This window comes from Hippocampus comes, unplaced genomic scaffold (assembly GCF_001891065.2).
Source record: "Hippocampus comes isolate QL1 unplaced genomic scaffold, H_comes_QL1_v1.1 scaffold187, whole genome shotgun sequence".
Taxonomy (NCBI): Eukaryota; Metazoa; Chordata; class Actinopteri; order Syngnathiformes; family Syngnathidae; genus Hippocampus; species Hippocampus comes.
The window spans coordinates 98495-120990 of NW_017828852.1; the positions used below are offsets into that span (position 1 = coordinate 98495).

The 22496-nt window shown below is 41.3% G+C and overlaps 1 protein-coding gene across 9 annotated transcripts in view; it reads right to left on the reverse strand.

Annotated features, from left to right (window-relative positions):
- The window catches only part of LOC109508580 (WD repeat domain phosphoinositide-interacting protein 1-like), a 28280-nt gene that overhangs the window by 4799 nt on the left and 985 nt on the right, over positions 1-22496 (reverse strand). For 2 of the 9 annotated variants that reach the window (XM_019858604.1, XM_019858596.1), the window contains exons 2-12: positions 17819-17901; positions 16025-16194; positions 14167-14263; positions 11266-11363; positions 9186-9278; positions 7529-7599; positions 7246-7353; positions 5254-5409; positions 4848-4955; positions 931-1031; positions 557-657 (exon numbers count right to left, since the gene is read on the reverse strand). In XM_019858604.1, coding sequence (XP_019714163.1) covers positions 557-657; positions 931-1031; positions 4848-4955; positions 5254-5409; positions 7246-7353; positions 7529-7599; positions 9186-9278; positions 11266-11363; positions 14167-14263; positions 16025-16194; positions 17819-17901 — 1186 coding nt within the window. Of the gene's footprint in view, positions 1-506; positions 658-930; positions 1032-4847; positions 4956-5253; positions 5410-7245; positions 7354-7528; positions 7600-9185; positions 9279-11265; positions 11364-14166; positions 14264-16024; positions 16195-17818; positions 17902-22496 lie in introns of all 9 variants that reach the window. The other 7 variants (XM_019858603.1, XM_019858601.1, XM_019858602.1 and 4 more) reach the window with 4 other exon arrangements.

Sequence of the window (22496 nt, forward strand, 5' to 3'; positions counted from 1 at the left end):
GTGGTTAGCGCGTCGACCTCACAGTCCAGAGGTCGTGGGTTCAACCAGCCTTCCTGTGTGGAGTTTGCATGTTCTCCCCGGGCCTGCGTGGGTCTTGTCCGGGTACTCCGGTTTTCTCCCACATTCCAAAAACATTCTTTGCATGCTGATTGAACACTCTAAATTGTCCCTAGGTGTGAGTGTGAGCGTGGATGGTCGTTCGTCTGTGTCTGCCTTGCATTGGCTGGCAACCAGTTCGGGTGTCCCCCGCCTATTGCCCAAAGACTGCTGGGATAGGCTCCAGCACCCACCACAACCCTTGTGAGGATAAGGCGGATCGGAAAAAAATGGATGGATTCCTGAATGCGATTTTACTGGGCTTTTGCATAACTCCTGGATCCTAGACCTAGGTCTTGTTTTATGTCATTTCTACTCCATTGCTGTTTCTTATGACTGTTGAAACTATTGGCTGGAGAAAACATGCTAAATAAATACATTCTTATCATTTTTACAAAGTAGATTGTTACCGGCTTTACTACAACAGGAACTTGCTTAGTTAGCACTTCTGGATGCTCACAGGAGGAAACTCGTTCTCATCATCCAGACACACGGGTCCATCAGCCAACTCGTGTTCTGGGATGACTTCACCGTTCTTTGCTCCACCATCTTCAGAGTAGCCTGGAGTGGAGAACAAATGATGGGAAGCAAAAACGACTCAAGAACATCTTAAAAATGACTTATACAACTCTTCAATCCATCCAGCTATGAGTAGATATTTTAAGGTAACCATTTACTGTAGGCACACCAGGCCGCAAAGGTAAAGCAAACAAGAAATCATAAAACAAAAGGATTACAGTGAACTGGAGTACAGTCAATAGTTTTCTTATCAGTGTCAGTCAAACTCTTTGTATAGTGGACAAACTAATTGGCAGACATTGTACGGCTACTAACCAGTGAGAGTTGCTGTGATAGGACTAGAAGCTGGTAAGGCAACAGTTGCAGCATATGAGGGACATGCCTGTGCTACCATCAGATCGTCAACACCAAAAAGCCTAAAAGAGGGAGAGCAAATTTCTTGATGAACAACTCATTGTCTCTGTACATAGACCTAGAGCAGGGGTGGCCAACCCGCGGCTCGCGAGCCGCATGCGGCTCTTTAGCTGGTTCAATGCAGCTCCCGGGCTCTCACACGACAAGTGTCGAAAACGCCTCGGCAGTGGCGATGCCATTCAAACAAGGCGCTAACTTCACAGAACGTACTACGTCAGCCTATCATCAATCCTGTTACTTGATTGACATCGAGGGCAACCAATCAGATGACTGCATCAACGCTCATGCGCAAACAACGGCGCTAAGCGCTAAGCTAGTCAGCCTATCATCAATCCCGTTACTTGATTGACATAGAGGGCAACCAATCAGATGACTGCATCATCGCTCATGCGCAAACAACGGCGCTAAGCGCTGAGCTAGTCAGCGAATTACCTCTGATTTTAAGGCAGGGGTGCCCAATATGTCGATCAGAATCGACCGGAGCCAGCGAACTGGTCCCAAGTCGACCGCAAAGGGTGCGAGGAGGAAATGGGTGGGGAAAAAAAGATTTGTGTGTTTGTATCTTTAGCTTTCATTCATTTTCGGCCCGTTCCGACTGTTGCTCATCGTGGTGTGTGTGCATATGTGCGCGAGTGCACTGGTGGGCACCCGCGTGAGTGCGAGCGCGCATGTGTGTGTGTGTGTATGCTTGCACGTGTGCGATCGGGTCATCCGTAAGAAATTGGTCGCTTCAAAAGTCGATCTTTGGCCATAAAAGTGTGTGTGTGTGTGTGTGCGCGCACGTGCGTGCGTGCGTGCGCGAGGAAGGGTATGTTATGGCTCTTTGCAGTAACACAGTAAAAAAATTGGCTCTTTGTCTCTGACTGGTTGGCCACCCCTGACCTCGAGTATTTATATCGGTCTCTTTCATGAACTGGTGTTTTTTTTTTCTGGTTGCAAATGCTAAGATTATCTCAATGAATGTCCTTCAGTAGAGAGCGGTACAAATCTGACCACAATTCAATCTGAGACGCTTGATTCAAATTTTAATGAGGTCATCTTCCAAAACAACATTCCCCAACGAGATAAATTATATTTGTTCCACAGCCCAAACTTACACTGTAAAACCTTTATTTACTGTGCAGGCAATGTGTATGCTAAAATTTCAAAATAAATAATTGTCACGTACATATACTGTAAGTAGACTGTCATGATAAATGAGGAGGGTTAATCAACTTTATACTGCGAATGTACCTGACCTCGGGCTAGGCAATAATTCAATATCAATATACAGTATATTGCGATGGACACCTGATCAGTATTAATAGAATTGCGCTGAATATCATAATAATTTGGTATTTTTGTGACTACAATGGTACCTCTACTTACGAACGTCTCTTCATACGAAATTTTCAAGTTACAATACGCCTCAACAGGAAAATATTGCCTCTTGTTACGAAAGAAATTTCAAGATACGAAAGGTAAAAATACAGTATGGGCTGCTAGTCGCAGCTCCGAGTTTCCTGAACGCAACATACTCATAGCTGCTCTGCCATTGGCTACTACCGAGCATCATCTTGGCATCCCATTGGTTAAGAGGGACCTCTACCGTATGTGTATATGTGTGTAGATCAGTGGTTCTTAACCTTGTTAGAGGTACCTAACCCAACCAGTTCATATGCACGTGCACTGAACCCTTCATTAGTGAAAAATGAAAATGTGTTTTTTACAAATTGAAGATATTAAAAAAAAAACACATTTATTAAAAACAGAAAAAAGTAAATAAAATTACATGGCCTCAGTATAGTTTTTTTTAATTGTATGACGTACTATCACGACAGTCACACGGTGACTACTGAGCGAACTAAATTTCCCGCAGCACTGATTGGACAAGCAATGCAAAGTGATCATCTGCAGCCAGTGATGGCCAAGCGGGCGTGTCATAACTAACTGACATATTGAGGCAGGTGTGTCTTAAGCCCCATGGCAGAGGCTGCGTCGAACCCGAGACCGATTCACTGAACACCTGGGGTTCGATCGAACCCAGGTTAAGAAGCACTGGTGTAGATAGATAAATAGATGTGTGTCTATGCAGCGTCCTCGTCATTCGCCTCGCCGGCCATGAGGTGTTTCGATAGTTTTACGTAAATGTGACTCACTCAGAAAGTGTTCACTGGTTGGGCGATTGCTCACCCTGGTGATGCTCGCCTTGGACATTTTCAAAGGATTGTTAAAAGTTGACAAAAGCAAACATCCTTGGATCAGTTCTTTACAAAATGCCAGGCAAAAACCACAGACAGAAGATGAACTAAAGAGTGAAAAAAACAATGAGGACGCAGTTAAAAGTTAAATGACCATTTTTATTCTTTATTGTTTGTTTTTTACATTATGCACAACTCCCATTTATTGTGCAATAATCTAATTGTAACATGTATTTGTTACATTTTTATGCTTTAGAAAACATTTATGTCGGAATTTTGGGGGGTCTTGGAACGGATGAGGGCATTTACATGGAAAACACGTCTCAACTTACAACATTTTCTAGTTCAGAAATGTCTCCCAGAACCAATTAATTTCTTAAGTAGAGGTACCACTGTATTGCCTTCTGCTTGCTACTTATTTAATTATTGGCAGATTCTGTTTACCTCAACTTGCAAAGCAAAGTTGGACTCAAAACTGGACTCACATTCTCAATGATATAATCACCCAGCCCTATTTATATTGCCCTTTGGAAGGTCATTTACAGCTGTACACTGTAAATTTCCCCAGTGTGGGACAAATAAAGGATATCTTATTCCTTATATTATTAATCGATGGGGTGGAGGGTTGGTTGACGCACTACCCCGCAAAAAAAAAAAAAAAAACAAAAAAAAAAACACAATTCTTGGTCTGTCTCTGTGCGGCGCAGTCCCAAATGAGTGGGCCATGGGCTGGTGATTTGGGACCAGTGTACTTTGCCACAAGCTGCAAACTTATATTGGTACAGAATTGGTAGATGTATACAAGTTCCATGGCAAGATGGCACAGGTTGATCTGGTCTTCAATGAATACGCCAATGTCAACTGGCTTCTGGGAAGCAACTTGACAACTTGTCATCTCGGCGTATTTTTTGATTTGATTTGATTTGATTTTTAAAAATCAAGCCGTTGTGTTTTCATTGGAACTGTATGCAGTTGAGCAATTTCCATATACCTTGTGATGAATCTGCAGACAAGAAACACAACATGGCTGGCCTGACAGGCACATCTGGAATTGGGAGCCAGTTAATCTGGAAGCCAACTGAACCATAATAAAGGCCGGGACGGCATGGAGAATGGGAACCGAGATTTAGCAGCCAACAAAACGATCAGATTAACAGATTGATGTTCAAATTTTTTTCTTTTCCTGAGAGAGGACTTCTCGAGAAGCCCCTCCACCGCTATATTCGAAGGAACACTGGCGTCATCACACCGGCAAACAAACACGCGAGACACGCAGCGCGTCTTTCCATCAGTTAAATGGGAGTCCGGCAGTGACGGATTGAGAAATTCCATTGGTAACTGACTCGGGTAGTGATGATCCCAGACAAAAACACCACTTCCGTTCCATTGGTCATTCACCAACAAAACAGGCGTCCATCAGTGATTTACTAACAGACCTTTCATCAGTACTGACGGATTGAGATTATCACATGACCCACTCAAAATAACAAAATAACTAAAACTAAAATTGGAAAGAAAAAAAACAAAAACTAATGCTGAAACTAACAATACAAAATAAAATGGGCATTTGCAAAAAAACAATAAAAACTAACAATGAAAATTCCATAAACAAAGATAGACGCAACCCTATGGCCTGACCTGTGATTGTACGCCAACATGCATTCGCCTCCGTCCTGTGGGTTCACATTGTAGATGAAAAGTTGGCCATCAGCTGTAGCCACCAGCAAACGTGGATGCTTCTGGATCCTGCAAAAATGAACTGGATTTTGAAACAGTTATGACCATCCACCCAAATACTCAACTGTTCGACACCTCAATTTTAGGTCAGTATGCAGGGAGTGTCGGTCTGTCTGAATGAGACTAGAGTTTTGAGAAAAACAACAATGACCCGATTATCTTTACATTAAACTCGCCGACAATTTTGAAGTTGTTCAAACCTGATAGCCACTTAATACAGCTTGTCATGCGAACCAGGGAAAGGTAGGTAGAAATGTCTTAAAATTTTTTTAAATCACATCATTACAGCATGAACAATGAGGCTTACATGGCAAGAGCACAAACGTTCTTCTGGCCTGACGTGACGAGATGAACTGTGGCAAAGGCGCGGTCCTGGCTCATCATACCAGATACCTGAACAGGTAGGTAGCTGCTGGCTGCTGTGAACATCTTCCCCACATAGGCTGACCAAGTCTCATCTCCACTGTATGCGGGAAAAAAAGTTTGCTTTAGATACAAAGAGAGGAAAACAATGTTTTTGTGTATTCTGGGTGTCTACCAATACCACAAAGACCTAGCGCTCTATTTCACATGCACGGCCGACATCATCCCCAAGGGGAGAGTTTGCAGTTTACCTGCCAATGTTATGCATAAACTCCAACGATTCTATTTCTGTTTCCACAACGTCAAACACGGCATACTCGGATGTGCTGCACTCCGACCGCACTGAATTTGATGCTCATGAGGGCTGCTACGTGGATTGGCCAGGAAAAGACGATTTCCATCCCGCAACCGCGGACAAAGGTTCCGAACAATTTTACCAAAGTCTAGCAAAATACCCAAACCAAAGAAAATTCCACCCATGCGTACAGTTAGACTGCACCTTGCACGAGACTTGCGCTGGGCACAAAAGTACCGACCCAAATGTGTTTTTTATCATTTCGTGATAGGTGGCAGAATGCACGCGTTTCTCGGTGCATCAGTTCCGCTCTCGAGAGAAAATAAAACAACATGTGATCTTGAAAACACAGTTGGTTCTCAAATTCTGAAAGGCAGTGGCGTAGTTTCCCATTAGGCAAGGTAGGCAATTTGCTTGGGCCACCCGAGCCAGCAGGGCCACCGAGAGAGAGAGAGAGAGAGAGAGAGAGAGAGAGAGAGAGAGAGAGAGAGAGAGAGAGAGAGAGAGAGAGAGAGAGAGAGAGAGAGAGAGCCACGTGTGCTGCTGTTGGCGCTTTTTACATGAATAAATAATGAGTGGCTGATTATCAGACAAGATAAAGAAAAACTTTCCCTCTGGGAGGGTAAAACGAAAGAAGAAAAGAGAAAAGACTACAAGACAGTGCTGACCAGTGAGTGTAATAAGTTGGAGTTGTTTCTGACTGTCTGTGTTACTGTGTACCCGCCACAGCATCCATTGCCACCATAGGCTTATGTGCAGGAGCATACAGAACCCCATTCGTCAGTTTTCCAAGCCGTGTTGACTTGCCTTTCGCAGCTGCCTCAGCAAATTGGCACAGTAATCTCCAATGATAGTACGACTATCTGAATGTAGTCAATGGACACAAAGACCTTTGCATCCCACAAGTAATCTGATTATGTGGGTGGGGGGTTGTAAGTGTAACAGAATACAGTCACATCTTTTTGTATTCTGAATATTACTGGGACATAAATACAAAAGATGGAAGAAACAATACAATTAGATGACTAATGAACAGACTGTAGCCGACTTGAAATTATTCTCTTTCAGTGTTTTCAACGTGTCAAGTCTCACACAGGGATGTGCGGTCAGGTGAGGCAGATGCGAAGAGCAACAAAAAAAATACTACGAAAAATATTACAGAAAATTCTTTCCCATTTTAGTTCTTGGACTGTGCTTTCTTTTCAAATCAACATTCATTCAGAATAGGACAGATCAAGACTTTCGTTATTGGGAATAATAGATGGAGAACTTTTGAAGTTCAAAGAAGAAAATCTGAGAAAAGTAACAAAAATAAAGGTTAAGACAATTAAATGTTTTATATTTGCAAATTGCAAAGGCTAATAAGATCACTCTAAATCCTGGAAACTTTTCTTTGTGGCTGGCAAATATTAAGCGTAAAAAGAATGCACATTTTTAATGTCTGGGTGCTAATTTTAGGGCAAATATGCCATTCTGTTTGGGTCAGGAGCATGCAAAATTTGATGTGGTTTAACGACAGTATGTAATTTTAATTACCGGTATAACTACGTGTGTGCTTGTGTAATTATAATCACTGTGTGTGTGTGTGTGTGTGTGTGTGTGTGTGTGTGTGTGTGTGTGTGTGTGTGTGCGCGCGCATACCTTGGTCCCACTTGCTCCAGTTTAAAGATATGTACTGTTTCAGTGTTGCTGGAAGCACAGAGGAACTGGGCGTCAGGGCTGAAGGACAAAGAGCTGATGTTGACGTACCTGCAGACAAAACACAAAACATAGACACGTAACGGTAATACAACATTTTAAAGCTAGTTTAATCAGAGTGATGACTTTAATTTTTTTTTTTTTTTTAACTCATGTTCGTATATGTCATGCAGTGATTTTACAAAATGATGCAGTATGTAGATGCAAAATGCGGTAGATGTCTTACCTCTTCATGCCACGACGGAACTCAAATAGACGGAAGCCCTCAGGAATGGAAAACACTCGGATTACAGTGCCCTAAAAGACAGTGAGGATGATCTTTACCCTCCTTAAACAAGAACAACACAAATTATGCCAGATGCTGAAGAAAACGAAACAGGGACTTGCAACTGTAAATACTGCTGTCACCGGGTGTATAAATTGCAGTACTGTACACATATGTACATGTGGTCTTGGTAAAAGGGCTTTCACTTGTATAACGCTTTCCCACTACAAGGCACTCAAAGCGCTCCTCATTAGCCTATTGATGACCCAGCATCAGGAGCAACTGGGGGTTCAATATCTTTCTCAACGACACTCAACATGGTCACAGGGGCCAGGGGATCAAATCCGCAACCTCTGGGCTGGAAACTGAAAACCATTGAACCATGCCACCCCCACATTTGCAGTGGAACCTCAAAGTAGGAACGATCCTTTTTACAGGTTATGCACAATTAAAAAAAATTTTTTTTAGAAGAGCTGTCTCTCGTAGAAGAGCTGTCTCTCGTTTCATACGTTTCGTTATGTCACCCATCTCAGCATTGGATGAGCAGACAGATCTGTGTTGTACTTCTCGTAAGCTCTGTGCGTACCTCATTGTCGTTTTTTTTTTTTTTTTTTTTTTTTTTCAGCCTCCTCCAATCACAATTCAGCAGTACAATGTGTTCGCTTGTGTGGATACACTTTGGATTTTGAAACAAAGGAGATTGTCTTGGTTGCAATGGAAAGCCATTGCAAATGGCGAGTAAAATGTAATGGGAACACCACAATTTGTCAACGCATCTCGACGACACAATGGCATCATACTGTACATAGGAACAAACCTGAATGAATAAACAGTGGTGGCTGCATGTTTTAGTAAATGAAGTCCATTGAGATCATGCAGAGAAGTGCCACAAAATATAAGTTCTATGTATATCAATATTGACCAAGATGAGATACTTATGTAAAAGATACTTTTCAGTCATACTGCCCAGCCCTGATATATAGATTAGGTGGGGTGTAATGGCGGCGCGGTGAACGACTGGTTAGCACATCCACTTCCCAGTGTCAGTGCAGGGTTCGATTCCAGCTCCGGCCTTCTTATGTGGAGTTTTCACGTTCACCCCGTGCCTGCATGGGTTTTCTCCAGGTACTCCGGTTTCCTCCCACATTCCAAAAACATGCAGGTTAATGGAACACTCAAATTTGTCCCTAAGTGTGATTGTGAGTGTGAATGGTCATTCGTCTATGTGTGCCATGCGATTGACTGGCAACCGGTTCAGAGTGTCCTGTCCGGAGACAGCTGGGATTGGCTCCAGCACGCCTGTGACCTTCGTGAGGATAAGCCGGTTAGAAAATAGATGGATGGAGAAGTGTGTGTGTGCGTGTGTGTATGTGTATGTGTGCGCGCGCATGCATATACTATATACATTATATGTCAGTAAAATTAAATTATAGAAAAATATTCTATTTTTACAGACTGACATTTTATGGTTAGTATTATGTTTGAACTTATTTACATATAGTAGACCTCTAACCCCCCTCCCCCCCCCCACTAAAAGGTAGATTAAGACTCATCAATATTAACCCAACACATATCAGATTTGACTTGTAAAGATGTTGCGTCTATCTGTCGGAATTACCCGCTCCGAGGCGCTGGCAAGTTTGGTGGCTGACGCATTGAAGCAAAGAGCTGCCAAAGGACTGTCGTGCGCCGGGACCATCGTCACTGTGCTCTGAAACGAACAACAGGATTTTACAAAAGATATGTATTATAAATCACACTGGCATGCATTTATAAAAACTCTACTTAATTCGGGCCCGAGTAGTGACCGCTGCGAGGTCCCCATTGTTTTTGTAGGAATTATTCCTAATCTTATGCTGAATAATTACACTTTTTAGGAGCAAAACATGCACGAAAACTCACCAAAATTTGAACAGTCATCAGGCCTCGGGAAAAATGTCATATTTTAAATTCATCATGCATTACAAAAAAATGGCTCTGTACTGCCGCCGAGAGTGGAAAAACAAAATCCAATCACAGTACATTTCACCTAGGGCTATGAAAATTGGGACGCACATGCAGCACCCACTGGATGAATGGAAATCCTGCCGTGCTATAGTGAATTCGGTGGCTCCATTAAAAACCGTGCAGTCAAAAGGTAGACCCAAGCCTTGGTTTAATGACAGAATTCACGCTGTTTAACAAGAGTGGTCCGTGTTCAGCTGTGTTAAATTCTTTTTAAGTTGCTTCCTTGATGTTTTTAGAGGATGTGGTTTGCCAGACGAAGCCATCTGGTTTCCTCTTAAGACTATTCCTCAGCATTTCTTTAAGGAAATTCTCCCAAGTATTGGTAAATCGGTCTTGACCATTATCATCAGCAGTATGTCTTCTATTGTAGTTCCCCAAACCTTGCTGAAGAAAACCTGGCCTTGATCAAGATGTACCGTCAAATTTTAGACCCATTTCCAAGTTGCCTTTTATTTTACAAAAATCTGGAATAAGTGGTGCACATGCAGTTAAAACATTTAGATAAACAAAACATCATGGAGGTCTTCCTGTCAGGTTTTAAAAGGATGCACAGCACAGAGTCAGGCCTGTTGTGAGTTTTTAATGACTTGCTCCTGGTAAATGACACTGCAGACTATGTGTGTGTGGTTTTGTTGGATTGTTTTGTTGATATGGCTGATAACAGTATTCTATTGGCTCGTTTGCAGCACCTGGTGGGCACGAGTGTTAGCGTCCTTGAGTGGTTCAGATCCTATTTGGCTGACAGAACTTTTTGTGTTGCCTTCTTTGCTCTGAGTCCTGCCCTGCTCCACTGCCGTATGGTGTTCTACAGGGTTCAATTCTGGGGTGTCTGCTGTTTTCATTGTATCTGTCACCTTTGGGTTCCATCTTAAGGAAGCATGGTATTTCCTTCCACTGCTATTCAGATGGCTGTCAGATGTACGTTGCGCGAAGCAAAAATCACACTTTCTTATTGTGGCCACATTTTTATCTGGATGGAGGAAATCAAGACCTGGAAGGGACTGAATTTTTAAAATTTCAGTCCAAAGAAAGTTATGGTGTTCGCTCCCTGTACATCCCATTCTGGTTGTTTTCAAGTCTATAAATATAGTTGAGTTGAGTTCGCTGCAATACAGTCTGGAATTACAGCTTGCGATCAGAGCCGTTGAAATATATCTATTTTTTGTTTATTCTCATTCAAACTTTGTTTGTTCTGCAATGCACCGAAGGCATTGTCAAAGAAAGAGAATCTGAACTTCCAGGAGCAGCATTTTAAAAGGGTACACGCGAGCGACTATAGTGATGATTCTGCACTAAAATGCTACAAAAGTGTCTCTGCCTCCATGTGTCAGGTCTCCCACTGAGGTAGGCAGTGATTTCCTTTGTAAAAACTCAGTCTTGTCTTGTATCCACTTTACTTTTCAGTTTTGTTGATGTTAGGGTCCGTCGTTATGGCTGTTGCTCATAATGGCATGTGTGTGCACATGTGTATGCGTGCACGTGCAGTCACGGGTCGGTCGCGGGAGGTTGGCTGCTGGAAAAGTAGATCTTCGATCAAAAAAGGTTGGGCACCCCTGAGATAAGGTTTTTATTCATCCTATTTGGTCACACCCCTCTAGACGTTGTTGTCTCACACAGTATTTAATACAAAATAATAAAATAACTTTCACAAGGTGGTATATTTGTTTTCTGTCTTCAGATTTTTTTCTTACCATATTTTTGGCATCATAAACTAATATCTCTCCCATCGTAGCGCTGCCAGGGTATGCCAGGTAGGAGTTGGAATGATTGGTAGATAGAGCACAGAGGCCTGAAAAGAAGGGATTTTAGTGCAAAAGTGTACATAAGAAGCTAGAAGAAAAGAGCTTTTGTGTTTTTGCATTTTACACAGAGAACAACAGTGTCAAAATAATAACTGTTCACACGGAAACACTGACATGCTTATGCCAAGCCAGTACCAGGTGTAAGTGTTCCAACTTCTTGTTGTCAATGTGTTATCCAAACTTATCCATATGTCATTAACAATTTGAGCTCCTTGGGTATCTCCAATGGCCATCGCAAGTTGGGCACTTATTATTATCCTGAGTAGCAGACAAGCAACAATATTGGCTAACAAATTAGTTATTAAAGAAAATCTGCGAAATATCAAGACAGCAAATCCTGGCGTACTGCATTACAGCATGGTACGCCAGGTGCTCAGCAGTAGACAAGAAAGCACTGCAGAGGGTAATAAATCTGGCCCAGAATGTTATAGGCTGCTCTCTGCCCAGCCTGGAGGTGATTGCCAGCTTACGTTACCTCAGCAGAGCTGCCAACATCATTCAGGATGCATCCCACCCCAGCAACCACCTGTTTGTTATGTTACCCTCGGGTCGGCGTTACAGATCACACAAAACCCGGACAAGCAGATTCAGAGACAGTTTTTTTCCTAAAGCTATTACTGCAATAAATAATCACAGAATATAACCAAGCTACTGCATTTTAAACCTGAACTCATCTACCTCACTTGTGCAATAAGGAACAACTGAGCCATCCATTTTCATGTGCAATATGTGTCCTGAGCGCGACATAAGCCTCAGTCCACACTACCAATACTGCTGCTGTTGTTGTGTGTTGTTTGAGTATTGTATTTATTGAACTGTTATTTTATTCTATTTTATCTTTTTTACGAAATGCACTAAGGAGTGGCACCCAAATTTCGTTGTATGCTATACAATGACAATAAAGGCGATTCTGAATCTTCTGAATCAAAATGTGCTCAATGGGGGGCTTACTTTATTTGAGTTATGCAAGTCTCCACCATCCAAAAAATACAACTATCATTTTAACAATGCGCCAAAACGCCAATTTTTCTTCTTGGAAAAATAGCTCTGAAGTAACCCATATAATGACACTTGAAACGAAAATGTTTTACTTTTTTTCGACATGTGGCAGTCTTTGCTTCTGATGATACAAAGCACCTAATACATTTTTTGTGCAACAAAATGGTGACAGGTAAACTTTTGAATGAGGACCCAACCGTTTAACAGCACAGTGTTTGCTGTTTCTGGCATTGTTTTTGTTTGAGTCCCTTACCTTCCTCAATGTGTGTATATTGTCCAGCAATAAATTACACAGGTTACGTCTCAGTGGACCCATCATTGATGTACCCGTTTGTTGAACATTTTGTCAGAAAAGTGAATTACATCAATATAATGGTGTATTTTTCAGCTCTTGTCTGTTTTTACAAGCCAAACTAATTCATTACTACCAATCAGGCCACAAATGTAAAATTAACGAAGCCTTCCTTGAAATAACCATCCATCGATTTTCAACACCGCTTATCCTGAACAGGGTCCCCTGCTGGAGCCTATCTCACTTTATTTTGGACACGAGGCAGGCAACAGCCTGAACTGGTCGCCAGTCAGTCGCAGGGCACATAACAGAGACAAACAACCTTTCACACCCACATCCACACCGTCAGTGAGCGGGAACCCATCCCACAAGTCAGACGAGGGTACCACTACACCATCAGCGACTTTCCTTCAAATATATAGAATGAAATTTGCTGCTAAGGGTATTCTATGGACTTGTCAATCAAAACAAAACCGATCTTAACTTGTCCAAGCAACGCTTGGGTGAGCTATGCAAGTTGTGCAAGGAATTAACCTGGATGTCACTATTTTACACACAACCTTAAGTAATGGGTTTGTTTAAAATGAATAAATAAATAAATACAACAAAAACATAGTTCAACATAAATCCAACATAATTGTGTTATATAACTAGTACACATTCAACTAGCGGTAACACAAACACATATTTGAAAGGATTAATGCCCTTATAACTTCATTAATTAAATGCATGACACCACACAATGCATTCTGGGAACCGAAAAGAATAGTGTATTGTTTTTTTTTAAACGATATTTTTAAAGTTGACCCCCGGTATTTGTGGGAATAGGGACCAGGCCAGCCCACAAATGTCAAAAATCTGCTTTAATTGACGCCCATTGAAATGTATTGAGGGTGAAATTTTTATTATATGCATTATATATAAGGTGTTCAAGTGGTTAGCGCGTCGACATCACAGTGCAGAGGTCCAGGGTTCAATTCCAGCTTCGGCCTTCCTGTGTGGAGTTTGCATGTTCTACCCGTGCCTGTGTGGGTTTTCTCCGGGTACTCCGGTTTCCTCCCTCAGTCCAAAAACATGCGTGGCAGGTTAATGGAACACTCTAAATTGTCCCTAGGTGTGAGTGTGAGCGTGGATGGTTGTTCGTCTCTGCTATTGGCTGGCAACCAGTTCAGGGTGTCCCCCACCTTCTGCCCGAAGACAGCTGGGATAGGCTCCAGCGCGCCCCGCGACCATTGTGAGGATAAAGCGGATCAGAAAATGGATGGATGAATGGATGGATGCATCATATTTATTTTTTTAAATTAATGAGCCGATTCGTCAGTAATCTATACTTTTTCCCGCCAAAAATCCACATCTGCTTCAAAAAATATATATCGGACCCTACTATGAATGCAACTGATGGATGTTCAGGGATAGTATGTTTTGTCCCTAAGTTTCAGTGGTGGTTATAGTGCTGAAACAGTAAGTGTTTACACCACGTACGTGCCTATAAGTCTTACCTGAAGGGTTGGACGGAATGTTGAGCAGAGTCTTGAGCAGCTTCATGTCTTTGATGTTGTGGATATAAATGGATTCTTCAAGGCACACAACAAGCCTCTGCAAAAGAAAAACAAAGAAATTCTCCGTGGTTACACTACATAAGCGGTGGTTTCTGTGTATTCCGGACCTCCATGACAACTTCCCACAAAACTAGACCCGATAAGGACATTGTGTATTAGTAATGTACAAGATAAAACCTCTTTTTGGACAACATTTACGTAAATGGGATGACACAATATTACTATCTGAGTAATCTGAGCTACTCGAATGATGGAGCATCTGATTTTAGATGGTTGGTTTGCTTTAATGCTGATGCTGAGTAAAGCAGCATGTTTAGCTCATTCACACCAAGAAGCATTAGCGAATGCAATTTTGGTACTTCTCTGTTCCCACAGTCAAGGAGCAACTGGGCATCAAACCAGTAACCTTCTAGTTGTGAGACAGCCAGCTTTTATGTCACCCTGTTTTACACACCTTATGGTGACATGCACATGACTCCACTGGAGTTAATTAATTAAAGAAAAAAAAAAAAAGGAACATGCATGTTTTTTTTTATGTCATTCACAATCCATCCAGCCATCTTCTATAGTGCTACCGCTTAGTTGAGTAAGAATCAAGTAAAAACTCCTCTCGATTACAAAATATCAATCACCAATCTGAATATTTTAAACAGTAAGAGAGCATTTCATACAAACAGAAAACCCAATGTTCCCTTTAATCGTTAAAACAATTATAATACAATCAACTAAGAAGTCGGAAACTTTTCAAATTCAAAACTAGACAAAACAACTCAAAATATTAGCATATATACATTTTCCTAAAAGCACGCTATCACAACTAAACACGCCACTTGCTGTCTGTGTACAGTGGTGCCTCTACTTATGAAATTAATTGGTTCTGGAAGAAATTTCTTCACGAGAAAATGTTGTCGGTAGAGATGCGTTTTCCATGTAAATGCCCCAATTCGTTCCAAAACCACCCAAAATTCATACATAAATGTTTGAAGCTTAAAAATGCATCAAAATATGTAACAAATACATGTCACAATTACATTAAGTGAGAGTTGTGCACAATGTAAAAAACAAAGAATAGAGTAAAGAATAAAAGATGATGGTCCTTTAGCTTTTAACTGCGTCCTCACTGTTTTTCGCCCTCTTTAGTCGATGTTCTCTCTCAGAAGTGGTTTTTGCCTGGTGTTTTGTAAAGAACTAATTCAAGGACGTTTGCTTTGTCAGCTTTTAGCAATCCTTCAAAAATGTCCAAGGCAAACATCAGCAGAGTGAGCGATTACCGGACTGGTGAACACTTTTTCTGGGTGATTCACATTTACGTAAAACTATCGGAACGCCTCATGGCCCGACGGGCGAATGACGAGTACGCTGCATAGACACATATCTATCTATCTACACACATAGACCGATACAGTAGAAGTCCCTCTTAGCCAATGGGATGCCAGGATGACACTTACTAATAGCCAACGGCAGAGCAGCTACAAGTATGTTACGTTCAGGAAACTCTGAGTTGCGAGTCGCAGCCCATACTGTATTTTTACCTTGCGTATCTTGAAATTTCTTTCGTAACAAGGGGCAATATTTTCCTGTTGAGGAGTTTCGTAAATTGAAAATTTCGCATGAAGAGACGTTCCTAAGTAGAGGTACCACTGTACTTGAATTGTGACTGTTCTTCAATCTAAGGAGTGAAATGTGAAGAGAACAACAATGCTAGATCATGGCATTGAACGAGTTCACAGCAAGAGAAAACTGACGAGGTGTGGTGATTCATTAGTGGTAAAACGTTTTGACACCACCCCCATCTTACATGTCTGTTGAGCTTGACAGCCAGTATGTTGTTGGGGTAGCTGTAGTTACAAATCTCTGTGCCTTTCTTGAAGTGGTAGATATTCATGCGCTGCGGCGAGGTGGTGCTTACAACAACAACCAGACTGCTAGAGAAGAGACGCTCCACTATGTAGACATCGGAAGCCTCTGCTGGGACAACAAGAAGTAGACATACGGGCAGCAATGAGGACAATTAATAAAGTAATGCTTACTACAACAACACAAGCCAATAAGATCCAAAGATTTGATGAATAGCTCTATTTTTATTTATTTATTTATTTTTTACATATGCTCTACATACAGTAATTATAATGAAGTGCCCAGTGAGCACATATCCTAATGTAAGATAGCCAATCACGTATTTGAAGAATTAAGTAGTAGTAACAACCCTTGTGAAGATAAGCGGTTTGGTTAATAGATGAACAGTATGGTGATTTGTGGATATCATATCAGGACTCGTTACTATGTTGTCATCCCATACGCATCCATCCATTATTTGAACCGCTTCTTATCCTCATGAGGGTCGTGGGCGTGCTGGAGCCTAAGCCAGCTGTCTTCAGGCAGCAGGCGGGGTACATCCTGAACTGGTCGCCAGCTAATCGCAGGTCATTACATATTAACTGTTAAAACTTGACTGTTAAATCTCACTTCTGTTCATTCAACTTCAATTATTCTCCTTCCAGTCAATCCCAGTCAGCACAGGTGTGCCCCTGGGCTCTGTTCTGGAGCCTTCCTGTTCATCATGTATCTCGTCTTGATCAGCAATATTTTCCACAAATACAACATCCACTTTCAGTGTGCTTTGGATGACAGCTATTTCTACTTCTCCAACAAGAACATCTCTTCTTTTCCCCCTCTCTTACCTTACTGAACTTCTGTACTTGTTAGTGCAAACTTCCTAAAAAACAATAAAGACAAAATCTACAAAACAAAAACAAAAAAAAAAAAACAACAAAGCAAAACAAAACAAAATAAACACATAACTGCTTATCTGTTACTAATATATAGACCAGGGGTAGGGAACTGCGATTCCTCGAGAGCCATTTCCTGCCTGTTTTAGATCCTGCTTGACTTCAACACACCTGATTCGAATGATCAGCTCATCAGCAAGTTCTGTAGAGGCCTAAAATGATCATGAACAATTGAATCAGGTGTGTTGGAGTCGGGAGGGATCGAAAACAGGCAGGATATGGCTCTCGAGGAACCGGAGTTCCCTACCCCTGCTATTGACAATTCTTCCATTTTTCCCTCTACTTAAGCTAAGTCGGCTGAACCTTATTATTTGAAGTAATGTTGCGCTAGGTACTACTACCAATATAGTACCATGCATTTTAGCCTTCGAAAATGACATAATACAAACATTTCCAAATACTGGTACTTGGGGCAAAAAAAAAAAAAAAGAAGAGGCAATTATTTGTCAAGCAGCGCTGGCGCGCAGCACGACCCTTCCATCCAAGACACACAAATACATAAATAAAGGGTGGAGGTGTCAGGGCTGGAAGTTGTAATGGAAAATCAGCATATGGTACAATTGTTGGGCCACGTAGTTAAAGACATTTCTTGGACTAGGCCAGTACAAATATATCCACTTGAATCGATCATGCCAAGGGGTTGCTTTACACAATAAATATGTATCTAAGACTGAATGTGTACGAGGCCACGTGCATGGCAATCTAACTTTACTAGCAATTTACTTTTCATATAGGATGCTGAATGCAGTGAACCCTCGCTATAAAGCGGTTCACCTGGTAGGAGGTTTAAGACCCATACTCACCACTCTCATGAATGCAGTCCAGTTTATCCACTGTGGTCAAAGAAAACAGCTTGTACCCAGTCTTTGTTCCCAACGCCAATGACCTGCAAAACACACACACACACACACACACACACACACACACACACACACACACACACACACACACACACACACACACACAACAATTAGTGCACAGAATCAAATCTTTCTCAATGTATTATCATCCATCGATCCATTATCTGAACCATTTTATCCTCACGAGGGTCGCGGGCACGCTAAAGCCTATCCCAACTGTCTTCAGGCAGTAGGCAGGGTACACCCTGACCTGGTCACCAGACAATGACCTAGGGGCAATTTAAAGTGTTCAATTAACTGACAATGCATGTTTTTGGAATGTGGGAGGAAACCAGAGTACTCGGAGAAAACCCACGCGGGCACGGGGAAAACATGAAAACATGCAAACTCCACACAGGAGGGCTGGAGCCAATCAATATATAAATAAAAGATATTAACATAAATAAAAGATATCCATTCTTTTGGGGTAAATTAATGTGCCAAATTTAGACGCGAAACTGATTAAGGCTGATATTTGGAGCTCTGTGATCAAGTGTCAGGTGATGTCACTCATGCAATACAGGAGTGAGCTTTTGAGCCTTCCGAAGCACAAGCAATCGCACTTTAACGGAAGCAAGTCCGACAAGTATCACATTCGATTTAATTAAAGTTGAGCTAGTATTAAATACACAGGCATGCTGGGAATGGAGGTCTTCTGGTCAACCAAAATTACTTTGTATCAATTTGAGCCAATTTTACCTTTATTGTGTGGCCATCTGTATTATGGGTATTTTTCTCTCAATCCGATGTTCGGCGCAATATAAACTATAAATATAATTAGGTGCCAGACAATTTTTTATTGTAATGATAAGAACTGTATGCACAGCAGTTCCTGTACATATTTTATACAGCACAGTATGAATTGGCAATCTGTAATTTATTAGAATGGTCCTATTAAATAAGTCTATTATGCAGCAACTATATTAACGTCATAAACCAGTGGATATTAATATTAGATGATTCTATTCTCTTTTTCCTCACAAGTGATGCAGGGACATGCGGTCCATTGAGACAAGTGATTCACTGCATGTGAAGTTTTAAAAAAAAAGGTGAGGTGAGTGAAGTGAAGCAGTGCACATACCATACCTCCACTGAGCACGGACACATTCACTGCAGTTTCAGACAGTTGGCGTGTGCACTCACACCAGAGACGTTGCCATTTGTATATCACTAATTTTCTCAAACATGAATTACATATGCTGACATTCTGTAAATATTTTTTATGAATGTGTGCGACATATTTAGTCACTCTTACAGCCCAAAAAAGCGACTCCAAATGCACACTGGAGCCCAGAAAGTACCGTGCCACTGCTAGCATGTGGCGTGGCAGTGCTGCTCTCTATTGGCGCACGATGTAGAGGAAACCGTAGACATACATAACCACTTGAGGACACCTCGGATTTTGTGACCGAGCAGACCAAGCCGTCATCTTTAACTGGGTGTCCCTAACGATATCTTCCATTCACTTGAATTGAGGTTAGCTGTGTTTGGCTCCGATAAGTCAAGTCAAGTCAAGTCAAGTACAACTTTATTGTCAAATGTGCTCTATGTATGTATAATATAAATTCAGCACAACTTGTCAAATTCTTTACCGAGTTTGACACGGATTGGTTTGTTAAAAATGTCAGACATGCAGTTAAGATAGCAGGCACCTAGGCAATGTTATAATTGCCGCTTTCATATCATATTAACCCTTTATGTACCCTGTAACCTGATAACATGATAAGCTGCCCACTGTAGTAAGCGCTGTCCTGTTCCTGAAAGGGTTAAATATAAAGGGAAGACCAAATGCATTTTTTTAAAAAGCGAGATTTGAAAAAAATTAACAAGAATGAACTTATATTAATTTTTTGTTATGTTTGTTTTTCTTCCTATCACATTGTTAGACATTATGGAATTGATTGAAACATAATTAAAAACTGAAAACTTTATTTGAAACATGTTTCGGTGAAAGTCAAAACTAAAATGTAGACTAATCTTACATTTTGGGCTCATATTTTTATATCCGACGATAGAAGGGTAGTGCCTCAACAGCCATGAACCTCACCGCACATCACTGATCTAATGTGATGTGATGAGATAATCCTGTAATTGTAGCCAATATGTGACCTGACATGGAGGGAATTTGTGTGGCTTAAAATAAAGTGCGATGGGAGAAGTCTAGAAGTATGTGACATGATACGATGACACACAAGGCACTATGGCATGATGCAAGGTGGAATAAGGACACGTTAAGTTGTCTCACACAAGTTAAAACCAACCCTAAGGCACAAATGCCATGACTGGCACCCGGCAGTCTAGCTCAGGAAGTGAGTGTGTGTGTGTGTGTGTGTGTGTGTGTGTGTGTGTGTGTGTGTGTGTGTGTGTGTGTGTGTGTGTGTGTGTTTTACATGTTATGTCTTATGCTGTCATTTTATTAGTATTGTGAGGTAGGCTCTCTGGTTATTGACTAACTTGCTTGTTTTCTAGGTTGGGCGGGAATTTAAATAACACTTGTGATTACTGATCATTAAGCTCATTGTGAAGTAATGACTCCTTGGTAGAACTGCCCCATGATTAAATGCCAGTCCTGGAATTCACACATACTGACGATGTGGATCTCTTCTAGAACAGGGGGTACAGATTTATGGTAAAAAAAAGTTCAGCCTTGGTTTAAACGGAACACAGCACATTTTCCGACGTATTTGGGAGATTTGTGTTGAAAATTTTAGGCATAGTTCCAAAATCCACGTTTGCCCCAAACGCATCATTGATCATCACCAAAATAACACGATACCCACAGTGAAGAATAGCAATGGCATTAATCATGCTTTCGGACTGTTTTTCTTCAGCATGGCCTGGTTCCTTAGACAAGTTGGCGGGAATTATCAATGTTTCAAAATAACAGTCAGTGTTAGCACAACACCTTAAAGGCTTCTGCTCCAAAGCAAAAAAAATCCAAATGAAAGAAAATCAGAGGCTCTTTAAATGGTGGCAGGTATGTGCTGACTGAACAAATTTGAATGTAAGTGATTTATTTTGAACATTGCCGTGTCCTCAATTATAAGAGGGTGTGCACACTTTTGCAACCACAGTATCTCAGTTGCTTACCTTTACGTCCCCTGTCCAGAAGATGTTTTAAATTGAACTATACAGGCTACAGAACACAGAAATGGTGGAAGAGGTTGTGAAATTATTTATCTTCGTTATATTGATCCTGTTTTGTTGTGTATTTTGTTACAGTCACCAGCTGGAGAGTCGATGTTCCCTCACAAGTCGCACCTGTCTCGAAGCTGATTGTCACAACTGATCGGATTATTAGCCTTGTTCACGACTCTGTCTCCAAGTGCCTAATTTTCGAGACATTCTTGACATTTTTGCCTCATAGCCCCGCCTCGTTTATTTCATAGTATTTTCGTTCTTGTAAGTAATGTTCATCGTATATTGTAATTTCTTGTCCTTTAAGTTGACAAGCAATTTACGTTGCTCTCGTTCCTTGCCTTTTGCAAGCGCTTTTGGTTTGTTCTCGCCTGTTCCCGGGTCTTTGTTACCAGCGTCCTTCGTTGTACTTTGTTGGTTTTGCGTTTTAGTTAATATTTTTGTGACCAAAACCTCTTATCTGTGTGTATGCTTTTGGAATCCTCATTCTTTATGGACTTTGTCCGGACATTTTACACATTTTTTTTTTATATCACACCAGTGTAAGCTGTCTAGACTTTTAGCTAATACACTGTAGACTGTCAATAACACTGCCTTCAGTGCCCATCAATGTTCTGCCTATCCACCTTATTGGCCAGCATTGTGTTACCTACCCTGCTAATATTCATGTTTGCATAACATCTGTGGATTTAGCAAACATAAACATGACTGTATTTGACTGACATCAGTTCCTTTTATGCATTTGCTTAATGGCTTCACTCTTGAACAGTGCAAGATCTGTACATTCCTGTCCTGCCTCATCCTGTTCACATCAAATCTCCTGCAGAAATGCAGAAAATAGAAGGCGGAAAGTAGGGGCAGTGTGGTGTTTTTAATTTGGCTATACATCAAGTGTCAGATAAAAACATCCATCCTCCCATTGTATAGTCTGTTAACTGCCCACAGACAACCATTCACACCTAATAAAGGACAAGTTGGTGTCTTCAACTAACCTAACAGTCGTGTTTTGGGAATCCATGAAGGCATTTGGACACATGAATTTGCTGTGAGGCAGCATTGCTAACCACTCATCACTGTGCTGCCACAGGCAATCTTCTGATTTAAAGGAGTGCTCTTTAAAAACAGGTTGCTGTTTTTGTCTATGACCAGATGGACTGGATATGAGTAGGCTTGACCAGACAAACAGCATGGAAATAGTACTCTCATTTTTAAATGACTCAAGTCGTTGAGTTCACTGCTTTTTTTTTCACTGTGCTGCCACAGGCAATCTTCTGATTTAAAGGAGTGCTCTTTAAAAACAGGTTGCTGTTTTTGTCTATGACCAGATGGACTGGATATGAGTAGGCTTGACCAGACAAACAGCATGGAAATAGTACTCTCATTTTTAAATGACTCAAGTCGTTGAGTTCACTGCTTTTTTTTTCATGCAAGAGGCACCAGTGTA